General features: G+C 45.1%; 1 protein-coding gene across 4 annotated transcripts in view; it reads left to right on the top strand.

The window, feature by feature from the left end:
• Nucleotides 1-1,331: 1,331 nt before the first annotated feature.
• AK7 (adenylate kinase 7) overlaps nucleotides 1,332-13,779 on the top strand; it is a 54,196-nt gene continuing 41,748 nt past the window's right edge. For all 4 annotated transcript variants that reach the window (XM_067734679.1, XM_067734706.1, XM_067734650.1 and 1 more), the window contains exons 1-3: nucleotides 1,332-1,517; nucleotides 4,288-4,476; nucleotides 9,663-9,771. In XM_067734679.1, coding sequence (XP_067590780.1) covers nucleotides 1,416-1,517; nucleotides 4,288-4,476; nucleotides 9,663-9,771 — 400 coding nt within the window. In that variant the 5' untranslated portion in view covers nucleotides 1,332-1,415. The remainder of the gene's footprint in view (nucleotides 1,518-4,287; nucleotides 4,477-9,662; nucleotides 9,772-13,779) is intronic.

The raw sequence follows: 13,779 nt of genomic DNA, 5'->3' as shown, positions 1-13,779 counted from the left end.
TTTGAAAGAATGCTGAAGAGTACTTACTCCATCAAGTTTTGTACTGGTCTTACATGAGTATTTTTACATTTAAATTGACAGCACTTTCTTGTTGATACTAAAAAAAAGAATGTAGCTGTGAGCAAGCTGTTCCCAAATTAAATCTGCAAAATTTCAAAGTGTTATTTTATCAAAACAAGTTTTAATGAGACATATGTATAAAAGGAAAGGGAGTCGGGGTGGGGACGAAAAAAGGAATGAAAAACTCCCATTGGTAGAAGCGTGCTTCAGCGTTGCAGAAAAAAAGCAATTTCACTTATGGAGACCACTTCTGAAGGTGCTTTCGTATATCTTGTTTGATCCTGACCGCCCTGTTAGGTTGGTGGCTTCACCCCTGTTTTACAGTCAATTTAACAGCTTGGGTAAAGTTAAAAGGTTGGCCCCAGTCTCCCACAAATGGCTGCAGAGCTGGAAGTCAAAGCCTAGTCTCCCAAATGCCTGAGTGCCCAGAACCTCCAGGCTGTCTGGAGCTCCCTGGACATCTCCAATTTCTGAGGCAATCAGTATTTAAAAAAAAAAAAAAAGGTACACAGTCGATCCATGTGTTAAATATGTACATTCAACAAGTTAATGTTTAAAGCACAAAAATATTTACTATTCTAAGATAACAGGATATATATATATCTAGTCCACCGTGACCTTTGTGGTTCTGTGATAAGACAAATCGAATGGCATCTTTTAATTTGTCGGTTTATCTGGGCAACTGCGTGTCTAACCTGATTTGGAAAGGGCAAAGTCTGAATTCTATCCCTTTGTGAATGGGGGTGAATCCCCAGCACAAATGGCTGCTAGTCACTCCCACCCCAGCCCTGGAACTGCTAAACCAGTTGAGCCCAGTGGACCAAGCAGCGACTGGCAGCACAGTGGGGACCACACCATGACCCCGAAACTCCATGGCAACAGCCCTTCTTTACAGTAGAGGATTATGTCACGCCCGCCTGGTCAGACCGCCCCAGAGGGGCACGTTAATTCACTCCGACATTTCAGGGGAAGCCTAGGCTTGCGGTTTTACCTTTTCCTCAGATTCATCAGTATTTTTAGTGCTCCGTGTCAGGTGGACACTGGGACGTGTTTCCGGAGTTACCGAATGAACGAGAGGAAAGGGACGGAGGATGCGCCCTGCCCGAGGGCCCCCGGCGTGAAGCAGGGGAGAGTGGGGCTCGGGCGGCGACGCAGGCCTGCCTGGCGCCCGGGGCAGGGAGAGCCCTCCTGGCCTCGGAAACCGGAGGCCCCGCCCCCCGCCCCGGGAACGCCCCGCCCCGCGCCCTAGCCCCAACCCCGGAGGGCAGCCTGGCCCCGCGGTCCTAGGGCCGCGGCTCCATCTCCTTGGCAACCAAAGGGACGCTTTCTCCTTAGCAACCAGCGAGGCTCCCACCATGGCTGAAGAGGAAGTTGCTGTCCGGACGGAGAAAGTTAAACGGATCCAGAGGGTGTTTATAAACCTGCTGGACTCATACAGCAGCAGAAACATCGGGAAGGTGAGCGGCGGTGGATGACAGGAGAACCCAAGCCCCCAACTCCCAGTCCCCCGCCCCAGCCCCGGAACCCAGCGAGGGCCTGCACCACCGGACGCTATCAGGGCCTCCCCTAAGGGACCCTCCCTCGTCCTGGGCACGGCCAATGCCCCCTGCTCCCCAGTCTGCACCCAGGCTAGACAAGCGCCCCACCTGGAAGCCCAGGTGTTTGGAGATCTCCGTTCCAGCCGGGGTTCCTCCCCTGTTAGTAAGAGGAAACTGAGGCTTCGAGGCAGAAAGGGGCTTGCCCAAGATCACTTAGCGAGTTGGGGGCAGGACCTGGACATAGGGCCAGGTCTCCGACCTCCTAACCGGGTTCTCTCTCCATTCCCGCCAACTCGTCTGTATCAGGCAACTGACGGAAAAAGAAGTCCAAAACTAAATGCAATAGCAAAGCATTAAAAAGACAGGGGTAGTATGAACTTACTTGTGTCTTTCAAAAAGATAGATACAACTATAGAGAAGATAGATAGATAGATAGATAGATAGACAACCTAAATACAGAAAAACGTCTCAAAGGATACACAAGACACTTAACCGTTATCACCTCTGGAGGATGGGAGCCACTCGTTCATGAACTCCTACTAAAAGGCTGGCACAGTAAATAAGACCAAAAAAGGTTTTGACCCTTGAAGACCCTGCCCCTCTGGAAGGAGACAGACAATAAATAATTACTAGAATAAACAAGATATTTCAATAGGTGATAAGTACTCTGAAGGAAAGAGAATAGAAGAGGTGGACTGGGGAAGAGCGCAGCTGCTTTCAATAGAGTTGCATGAAAGCGCTCTCTTGAAAGGTGACATTTAATCTGACACACACAAGATGAGGGTCCAGCCCGAGGAAATAGTTCCCAGAGGGCACGGCAAAGGCAAAGGTTGCAGAGGACAGAGTGGTGAGGCTGCAGTGAACCAGGGGCTCCAGGGGACAGCAGACACCATGCCCAGGACCCATGTGGCTTTGGGGCCCGTACAAATGTTATAATTTCTCTTAAAATAGGAAGGAAGCAAATTAAATTTTACAGTCAAAGATAGTGTGTCATTATAGATATACAGTCATAAAATATCATTTTTAATATACTTTTGGCGGAAAGGGGCTGTGAAAGTCAAAATGTGGCCCAGCTCAGCAACTAAACAGTGCCTCACACGTGGTCAGCAGTTCATCGATATTTATTGTGTAAATTAGCAAAGCAGAGTCAAACCCAAAGGCCCAGATCTTGTGGGGCTTTGGTCAGGAATTTGGTTTATGTTCTAAATCCATTGATAGCCATTGGAGTACTTAAAAAGGGACGTGACATGATTGAAATTAGGAGGGAGGGAGGGAAGAGAATTTAACTTTTTACTTTATCCCCTTTTGATCTCTGATTACTTTTTACGACATAATATTTTTACAATAAAACTTTTTGTTGGGAGAGATTTTTTCCAAAGCTTATCAATAACAGAATTTCCGGTTATTCCTTAACAAACCAGGACTTGACTTTCTCAAATTCCAAGTAATTGCTATTGTCTGCACCAAGCAATATGGGAGTAGAAATATAAAGCATCTAAAAAAACGTGGAAACCATGTCTCTTGTCCTCAGGCCTAGCTGAGCCATGCCACCACAGCCCCTTCTCCCCCGGTCTCTGGGTAGTGTGTCAGGGCGGGGCACCTGTGCAGCCGGGACGTCATTATCAGAAGGTCCAACTTCACCCCTTCCTGCCTATGCGATCTTGGGCAAATTACTTATTGCTGGGCCTCAATCTCCTCATCTGTGAAACGGGATAATAAATTGAATATGTGTGTTTGAGAGGTAAATGAAAATATATATGGCATACTTGGGAAAAATAGATTCCAATAAGAGATTGAACCTGACACCTTGTCTATTAACTTGGACTGTTTTTTAATCAAAATAAAGGGGGTGGGGCATTCTGTTGTGTTTTTACTCCCAAGGGGTGATATCGTCATGATTATTTACACATGTTTAACCTATAAATTATATGTCTAATATATAAATTAAAATTATTTCTCTTTATATATGAAACCCATGAACATTGCATAAACAACTCACAAAGACAGCTTTTGTAAAACCAAAAAAAGAAACTTTGCCAACCTCATTCTATTTCATTATTCATAGCCACTGGTCCCATGTGGTTGTGGAACGTTTAAAAGTGTCCAGTCCAAATGGAGATGCACTGTAAGTGTAAACTGCACGTCAAATTTCAAACACTTACTATGGGAAAAGAAAACATATAATATCTCAATAATGTTTATATTGATGACATGTTAAACTGATAATGTTTTGGATATATTGAGTTAAATAAAATGTTACCTAAATTTTTAAAAATTTAAACTTTACCTAAATTAACTTCACCTGTTTCTTTCTCCTTTTGTTAATGTGGTACTAGCAAATTTAAGTTACCTAAGCTGATCGCATTACATTTCTACCTGTTAGACAAAACGACCATCGTGAATTTAGCCCAGCTCTGCCTGATGCTAGGGAAGGATAATACCCTTAAGGAGCTTTTAAGCTCTCCGAGCCTGAGTTCCTCGCCTATGAAATGGGGAGTCATAATAGTGAATAGACACTTCACTGTGTCGTTGCGGGAATTAAACCAATTTCAATGAGATACCGGTGTACAAAGCATGAGTGGCACCGCTAGCAAGCCTTCAGTAAAGGTCAGGTTTTAGAATCGTCATTCATTGACTGGCCTTACTCTCCGTTGTTCTTAGTATTCAGGAAATTCCTGTTTGCTTGCAGTTTCTCTCTACCTCTGTGGTCGGGGCTTCACTTGAAGAAATTACTGAAGAGGAGGAAAAGCACGATGAAGATAAATCAGCCGTGCCAGAAGCCTCCTCAGCCAACCTGAAGGAAGGCACGTTCCAGATAGTGGGCACGCTTTCCACGCTCGAAACCCCCTGCCCCAACTTTGCCATGGAGACCTACTATGTAAGTCCAGAGGGACTGCTGAGAGGGGGCGAAGGGGAGGGCCACCCCCTGCTCCGATGCCCTGCCACTGTGTTTGCTCCTTGTCTCCTCTCTCCTGCCAATGTGAGAAGGTGGGGAAGTTGAGGAGAGAGGTGAGGGAAGGTCTTCCTCCTGCGATGGAAATTAACAACCCTTGTCTCTCCACTTTCAAGTCTTGCCTGCAGCAGAGAACTTAAATGAGATATTCTTAGAAAGTATGGATCTCATTTGGACTTTCAGACTCATAAAGTTCTCTGCCCTGTATTTAGAATGTATTCTGCCCTGCACCACCCCAACATGGCTCTGGGCCATGGCCGGCGCAATCTGTGAAAGAGACATCTCCTCGGGTAATAAGCCACTCAAGGATAACACCATTATATTGCTGTCTTACTGAGAAATACTGCTGCCTTCACATGACAAATTCTACACAGTCCTCATCCAAGGACTTAAATATCTGCAAGAAGGGTGACCCTCCCAGCCTAATTCCTCCCATCACCCTGCCTGCAGCCCTCTAGATCCTAGGAGACAGCTTTGCACATGCTGTACCCTGGAATAGCCTTCCCTCTTCCCTCCTCCAACCAGCCCTATTCATCCTTCACGATTTAATTCGGGTTGTCTTCTCCTCCAGGAAGCCCTCCATGATTCCCCACTCCCAGTTTAGATTCTGAGCTCTCTACCTGCCTAGATTCTTACACTTTTCTCACTCCATTGTTATTATCTGTCTATTGTGGGTCACACTATTAGTATCTGTTCCTTGAGAGTAGAGACAGCACCCCATTTATTCTCATGTGTATCCTTGCACGGTGACGGACAGCACTGGCCCTCAATAAGTATTTGTCAATGAATGAATGAGTCCCCTCCTACCATCTTTGGGAACTTTCTTCACCACTTACCCCCTTTTACCCTCTTCTGGATCTTCACTCGCCACTGGCTTCTTTCTTTCCACCTCTACGTATGCTCACATCTTTCTCGCTGGAAAAACACACACACACACACACACACACACACACACACACACACACACACACACACTCTTACTTTGGCCTCCCTGCCTCTTTCTCTGCCCATGGCCCCTGCCACCACTGAACTTGAGAGAGGGCTCAGCCACCTTTGCAGGCCTCACTCCTGCACTCTCCAGCCCCCACCCCTTCACAGGAGATGCCCTGGCCATTGTCACCAGCCAGCCCCTCATTACCAAGGGCCTCTCTTCCCTGCTTCCCAGCAGCAGCAGCTGGCAGACTGCCCTTACGCATCCACTCCTTCCCTTTAAATGCAGTTTTTCTCAGAGCTCCCTCCCTTCTCCTAATAGGCATCCTTTCTAAATCTTATTCAGTCCTATAGCTCCAGCTCCCCTGTACAAGCCAACGCCTTTCAAATCCTTCTCCAGCCCTGTTGACCAACCTGCACATCCAACTGCTTCCTAGTCCACTCCCCCAGATGTCCTGCAGCACTTCTATATCAATTTACCCAGGATGAAGTCTCTCACACTCCTCTACAAAACTACTCTGCCCTGGGGCTTCCCTGGTGGCGCAGTGGTTGAGAGTCTGCCTGCCGATGCAGGGGACACGGGTTCGCGCCCCGGTCCAGGAAGATCCCACATGCCGCGGAGCGGCTGGGCCCGTGAGCCATGGCCGCTGAGCCTGCGTGTCCGGAGCCTGTGCTCCACAACGGGTGAGGCCACAACAGTGAGAGGCCCGCGTACCACAAAAAAAAAAAAAAAACAAAAACAAAAAAAAATACACTACTCTGCCCTAATTTGTATTAAGGGCCTTGCTGTCTATTATCAGTTTAGGCTGTTTGGGGCTGCAAGTAATAGGAAAAAAAAAAAGACAATGCAAATCAGTAACCAGTAAGGAATTCATCAACTTATGTGGCTGGTGGTCTCAAGGAAGCACCTGCTTCAGGCCTGGCATGACCCAGGGGCTGCAGCTCCTTTTCCAGCCCTTTTCTGGGCTCTGTCTTCCTCTGGGAGGGACTTCATCCTCAGGTTGGCAGCAAGGCGGCAACATTCCAGGGCTTTGCACACAAACGCAGCAACACTCTGATGAAGAGAACTTCCAGAAGTTCTCAGAAAAAGGAGGATGAACATTCCAGCAGCACCCCACAGGTATCTCCTTGAATCTCAGTGTCTTGAGTTGAGTCACTTGCTGATTCCTGAACCAATCACTTACCCTGAGATCAGTAAGGCCCATCCCTTAAACCAGAAGGTGGAGTTAATTTCCCACAGGCTGAGAAGGGGCGTATCTGCACAAAATTGGGGTTCTGTTGGGAAAGAAGAAAAGGAGATGGATGATTGTAGACAACCCAGAGTGTCCTTTCCACCATTCATCACGCACTTGCCCCCATCACAGCTGCAAGCCTGGTATTGCTGTGGGCTCTTGGCTTCCCAGTATAGACTGGAAAACACACACACACGCACACATACACACACACAAACACACTGCGAGTGCTGTGCGTTCAGTTTTATTTGGGGTTGACTGAGGGCTATAGCCTGGGAGACAGCCTCTCAGAGAGCTCTGAGGAACTGCTCCAAAGAGGTTGGGGTGTGGGGAGTCAGTACGCGTGTGGTTTGGGTGAAGGGGCCACGTGCAAGCAAGTACACGTCTCAGCAAAAGGTCAGTTCTGGTCACAAGGAGCAGATCTCTCCAGTCATGCCTTTGGTGCTTTTCTAGGTACGAGAAGACACACGGTATTGGGTTCATAAACATTTCTCCTGCAAATGTCTGTCTGAAGTCCTTTCCTGCCAGATTTTTCCAGAGCACAGAGGGCCTCCTTGCTGACCTCAAATTGAAGAGCTCAGCTTCTTATTGAACATGTCACTAAAGAGGTTTCGTCAAAAAGACCAAAGCCCCTGTCATCATCAGACTCTTCAGATTCTTCTTTCTTTGCGTCTACTTGCTTCTCCTCAGCGGGGGCAGCAGCGGTGGAGGAGGCAGGACCTCCTGCTGGGGCAGCTCCACCAGCCCCTGCACTGCCGATGAGGCTCCCTGTGTGTTGACCTTGGCCAAAGCCTTTGCAGACAATCCTGGCCAGAAAGGTTCAACATTGACACCGGCTGCTTTAATGAGAGCATAGATCTTGTCCTCTGTGACCATCACCTCATCGTCATGTGGGATGAGGGCCGAGTAGATGCAGGGGAGCTCCGAGACGGAGGCCATGGTGCGGGGCCAGTGCTAGGCGGGGGCTGCCGGACAGATGAAGTGAGGGCCTCGCCCCAACGCGGCCTTAGCTTCCTTGGAAGGACGGAGCACCTTAGCGGCAGCTGAAGGAAGGGAGGCCTCAGCTCGTGTCTTTAATCGCTCTCGAAAGAATGCCTACTTTCCATTCTCCTGGCTATCTGCGTTGCTTCAGATCTCCATCACTGATCACTCTTTATACCTGAATTTGATTCAGTGAATGAGTATTGAGCACTTTGAAGACCCACAGAAAAACATGGAGCTCGCAGCCTAGCAGGAACTCTGCAATGTCAACTAGTGGCTCCAGAGCAGGACAGTGACGTGATGACAGAGGTGTGCGCACAGCCGCGTGCAGAGCACTCTGAACAGGGCAGTATGAATTCTCAGTCTTATCTATAGCGCCAGGCAAACGGAGCTTCAGACGCCTCCCTGCCACACAGAGCAAGACCCCCTAACCTCCTCTGATCGGGAGATTCTGCACAGCTGGCCCTCCTTTGGGAGCTTGGGGTCTACTGGTGATGCTGGGACTGAGGCTGAACCTCCAGGGCTGAATAGAGCTTTCCAAGCAGATAAAAGGACAAGGAAATGACACACAAGGGGGCACCTGGCAAAGTGTATGGTGTGCTTTGGAATAGAAAGCATCGGTATAGCTAGAGCTTGGGTTCTGGGCAGCCAAGGGGAAGAAGCAAGAGTGGCATGAAAGGTGAGAGAGAATGGAGGATGGAAAAACATTAGGCTGGTCCAGGTTGTCAAAGGTGCTTTTGCCTGGCTCAGCAAATGGCCTGCTAGTCCGTGAACTTCCCAAGCTCTGCTGAGTGAGCTTGTATTCACCCTTTCAGCCCAGCTCAAATGTCAACTCCTATGAGCCATAGTCCCATACTTCACCTAGTCCATCAAACCTCAAATGTACTTCTATGATAGCCCTTTCTACATTGGGGGCTGCCACGTAGGGCTGTACAGATTGCACACTGCACAAGGTTGCCCAGCTATGGGCATGGGTAGGAGCTGAAAAGTGATGTGTTCTGCTGGCTACAGTGTGTCCCAGACTGGGTGCCTTATAATTTTTCCACCAAGAGCAGGTTTCCTTTTCCTAATTTGTACAAAGGCTTCATATGTGCTTAGTTGCGCCCTCGTCCACATTAGACCCTAGTTATTTGTTAAAATTTTGCCAACAACACACACACACGCGCGCGTGCACGCGCGCGCGCTAATCTGTAATATCAACAATCATACATTATTTATTTTGCCTTTCCCCTTGGGGTGAAAATGAGGGCCCACAAATATTTACTGGGGGAACAAATGAATGCACAATCATGGTCACTCAATATCTGGTCAGGATGACCATTCTCTTGAAAACGTGCCTGTTTCATCCTCAATCATTCCAATCATGATTTACCAAGTGTGCGTGTTTTCCTTTGGACACAGTGATCACCAAAGTTACTTTCATCCCATATAAGAACTTGGTATTTTTAACCATTAAAAGTTTCTGTTTTTTTAAAAATACTCCCTGCTGTCAACTGTAATAAGGTACCTTACATCTCGAATGAGACCAGATTAATTCCATTTTGAGGATTCTGAAATAATCCATATTAATCACTTATCAGCATTTCTGAGTGATTCATGATCTATAGTTGCTCAAAGAATCTCGCATAGAGCTTGAGTTTGTTTTAAATGCCTCACACATTTTCTTCCAGTGTGTTCTAATTCTTTCTTCCTGAATCGGGGCTTAAACAGCATGCAGAAATAGTACCTAAGATCATTATGCAATTTTCTTATTCATCTGTTCCAGGCTATTTACATAAACTTTGTTACTTGAAAACTACACACAGAAGAGAGCCAAAATTTCATTTTAAATAAAAAAATCCTTCTGCGAATGTTTCCTGTGGGACTCTCCAGGCAACATATCTCATTTGGAAATTGTCACTCCCATCTAAATATTAAGGTTACTTTGTGCGCTTCTTGCAACAAATGACTGTCAACTTTCTTTTTCAGGCTATCTCTCGAGAAGACCTTCTCATGCACCTGCTGGAGTGTGATGTTATCATTTATAACATCACTGAGAACCCCCAGCAAGTGGAGGAAGCCATCTGGGCAGTCTCTGGTCAGTGAGATGCACCCTTGATCTCCAGGGACGGGACTTTTTTACTTTACCTAAGAGTCATCTCAGGAACACTAGGCAAATTAGGACCGTGGAAGAACTGATCTGAAATTCACCTAAAACAGGAAGTGAAATCAGACTAGTGGATACGCCTGTGCATAGCATTAAAACATAAAGGGAGGCATATGAAAATATTTAAGAGTTTATGTGAGGGACTTCCCTGGTGGTCCAGTGGTTAGGACTTTGTGCTTCCAGTGCAGGGGGCATGGGTTCCATCCCTGGTTGGGGAAATAAGATCCCACATCCCACATAATGTGCAGGGTGGCCAAAATAAATAAATACATAAAAATAAAGTTGATGTTTACTGCATTTGACAGTGTTTCTTATTATATATTAAAAAAAGAAGAGTTTATATGAACAAAACTCAATTCATATTGGGAATTCCCTGGCGGTCCAGTGGTTAGGACTGTTTGTGATTAGCTGTTCTTAGGTTTGAGTTTGCTTATTTATGCTGCTAAGCTATTAGGACCACCTCAATCTAATGGCTTCCTTGTTTAATTAATTTAGCAACAGGAGCTTCCGAAGAATAGAATTTTTTAAATTGAAATATAGTTAATGTACGATATTATAAGTTATAGGTGTACAGTACAGTGATTCAAAATGTTTAAAGGTTATACTCCGTTTATAGTTGTTATAAAATACTGCCGGTTCCCTGTGTTGTACATCATATCCTTGTAGCTTATTTTATACCTAATAGTTTGTACCTCTTAATCCTCTACCGCATAAAGCCCTTCCCCCTTCCTCTCCCCACTGGTAACCACTAGCTCGTTCTCTATATCTGTGAGTCTGCTTCTTTTTTGTTATAGTCACTAGTTTGTTGTATTTTTTAGTAATATCATACAGTATTTATCCTTCTCTGTCTGACTTATTTTACTTGGCATAATATGTCCATCCATGTTGTTGCAAATGGCAAAATTTCATTCTTTTTTATAGCTGAGTAGTATTCCATTGTATACATATTCACCAATTTTTCTGTATCCGTTCATCTGTTGATGGACCTTAGGTTGCTTCCATATCTTGCCAATTATAAATAATGCTGCTAGGAACATTGGGGTACATGTATCTTTTGGAATTAGTGTTTTCATTTTTTTAGATATAGACCCAAGAGTGGAGTTGCTGAGTCATATGGTAGTTCTGTTTTTGGTTTTTTGAGAAACCGCCATACTGTTTTCCACAATGGCTGCACCAATGTACATTCCCACCAACAGTGCATGAAGGGTTCCCTTTTCTCCACATCTTCGCCAACACTTGTTATTTGTTGTCTTTTTGATGATGGCCATTCTGACAGTTGTGAGGTGGTACCTCTGTGGTTTTGATTTGCCTCTCCCTGATGATTAGCCATGTTGAGCATCTTTTCATGTGCCTGTTGGCCATCTGTATGTCTTCTTTGGAAAGATGTCTACTTAGTTCTTCTGCCCATTTTTTAATCTGGGTCGTTTGTTTTTTTGATGTTGGGTTGTATGAGCTGTTTATATATGTTGGCTATTAACCCCTTATCATTTATATCATTTGCAAATATTTTCTCCCATTCAGTAGGTTGTCTTTTCATTTTGTCAGTGTTTTCCTTTGTTGTGCAAGAGCTTTTAAATTTAATTAGGTCCCATTTGTTTATTTTTGCTTTTATTTCCTTTGCTTCAGGAGAGAGATCCAAAAAACTACTGCTACAATTTATGTCAAAGAGTGTTCCGCCTATGTTTTCCTCTAGGAGTTTTATGGTTTCTGGTCTTACATTTAGGTCTTTAATCCATTTTGAGTTTATTTTTGTATATGATGTCAGAGAATGTTCTAATTTCATTCTTTTACATGTAGCTGTCCAGTTTTCCCAACACCATTTATTGAAGAGGCTGTCTTTTCTTGCCTCCTTTGTCATAGATGAACTGACCATAAGTGCATGGGTTTATTTCTGGGCTGTCTATTCTGTTCCATTGATTTATGTGTCCAAAGAATAGAATATTTTTGATCATTAAAAGAAACATTAACTTTCAAAATTCAACCTTTATTCATTCCACAGGCATGGCTTAAGGAGGTGGGGTTGAACGTGTTGGGAAGATACAAAGACAAATTTAAAAAAAAAGATACCCTCAAGGCTCTTGTAGGCCCACAAGAGAGCTAAGGGACTCGGGAGAAACTTCCATGCAGGGCAGAGAATGACATGTTGACACAAAAGCTATCACAAGATGGATGTGACTTTAGGAGGAGAGGAATTATTTAGTTTTAAAATTTTTTTATTTTTGGCTGTGTTGGGTCTTTGTTGCTGCACGGTGGCTTTTCTCTAGTTGCAGCAAGCGGGGGCTGCTCTTCGTTGCGGTGCGCGGGCTTCTCATCGCAGTGGCTTCTCTTGTTGCAGAGCACGGGCTCTAGGCACGCGGGCTTCAGTAGTTGTGGCGTGCAGCCTCAGTAGTTGTGGCTTGCGGGCTCTAGAGTGCAGGTTCAGTAGTTGTGGCGCACGGGCTTAGTCGCTCTGCAGCGTGTGGGATCTTCCCAGACCAGGGCTTGAACCTGTGTCCCCTGCATTGGCAGGTGGATTCTTAACCACTGCACCACCCGGGAAACCCCAGGAGAAAAGGAATTATTTCTAACTGTGAGGATTTGATTCAGTTCAACAAGCGTTCCCCAATAGCAAGGGTCAGGAAGGGGTCGCAGAGAACACGTTCATATTTTAAATGCATTGAAAAAGGTAATGAACTCTAAGGGACAAGATGAAGTTTAGCAATTTGGTGCTTTGTGATTCATCCCCTTATTAAGTCCGGATCAAAGGAGAGAGCAAATCAGCTTACTTGAATTGCCATTCTAGGCTAGGAGGACAGCCAAAAAGACACAGGCACCTTACTTTGCAGTATTTTTTACACTTCAGTATGTTGGTTTTTGGCAGATGAGTTCAGGCGTCAGCAAACTTTTTCTGTTAAAGGCCAGATAGTAAATATGTTTAGCTTTTCAAGCCAACTCCTCTGCTGTTGTAGCAAGAATGCAACTATAGACAATATGTAAATGAATGGCCCGGGTTCCAATAAAACTTTATTTACAAAAACAGGCAGTACATTGCCAACCCCTGAATAAGACCGATAGCAAAGCTATATTTTGGCTCATGTTCAGAGAAATGGAATGAAGCCTCAGTCATGTCTGTACCATATTCAGAGAAATCATGATGAAAAAGTACTCTCTATGGATGTGCTGGAGTCCTCAGGAGCTCAGAATGTTTGATTTCTCATTTATCCCTGTGGGCCTAAGTTTCATTCAGTAAGAGACAAATCAATAACATGAACAATGTGTCATCTTTTGAAACAGAGCTTTTTAAACGCCTACTGTCCACATGTTTATCCCTTTGCAAATATTTACAGATGATGTGTAATTGCACTTTCTAAGATAATTTCACCACCTAAAATAATAATCAGACCTAATGTTTACTGAGTTCTTATTTTGTGCCAGTCTTTGGAAACTGATTTTTTTCTATATCATGTATACTCACAATTTTCTTTACATTTTAATTTTTTTTCTGAAATAAAACCTGGACATGTTTTGAAAGTTAAAAAGCACAGTAGGATTTAGAATAAAAAGCAACAATTCCCTGCATTTCTTTTCCATCCCATCTCTACTGTTCAAAAGGAACCTCGGGCTTCCCTGGTGGTGCAGTGATTGGGGATCTGTGTCCCGGTCCGGGAGGATCCCACATGCCGCGGAGCGGCTGGGCCCGTGGACCATGTCCGCTGGGCCTGTGCATCCGGAGCCTGTGCTCTGCAGTGGGAGAGGCCGCAGCGGTGAGAGGCCTGCGTACCGCAAAAACAAACAAACAAAAAAGGAACCTCATTTAACCCACTTGTTCCTTTTAATACACAAAAATGCCTGCACTGATGTCCTCCGATTATGAACTTTAGACATTAACCACTGAGCTCCTGCTATGACAGATGAGCTTCAGCACCTAATAAGATGTCTCCCACTAATCATCAAGGGAAG

This window comes from Pseudorca crassidens, chromosome 1, assembly GCF_039906515.1.
Source record: "Pseudorca crassidens isolate mPseCra1 chromosome 1, mPseCra1.hap1, whole genome shotgun sequence".
Taxonomy (NCBI): Eukaryota; Metazoa; Chordata; class Mammalia; order Artiodactyla; family Delphinidae; genus Pseudorca; species Pseudorca crassidens.
This window is presented reverse-complemented; position numbering and strand designations above follow the sequence as displayed.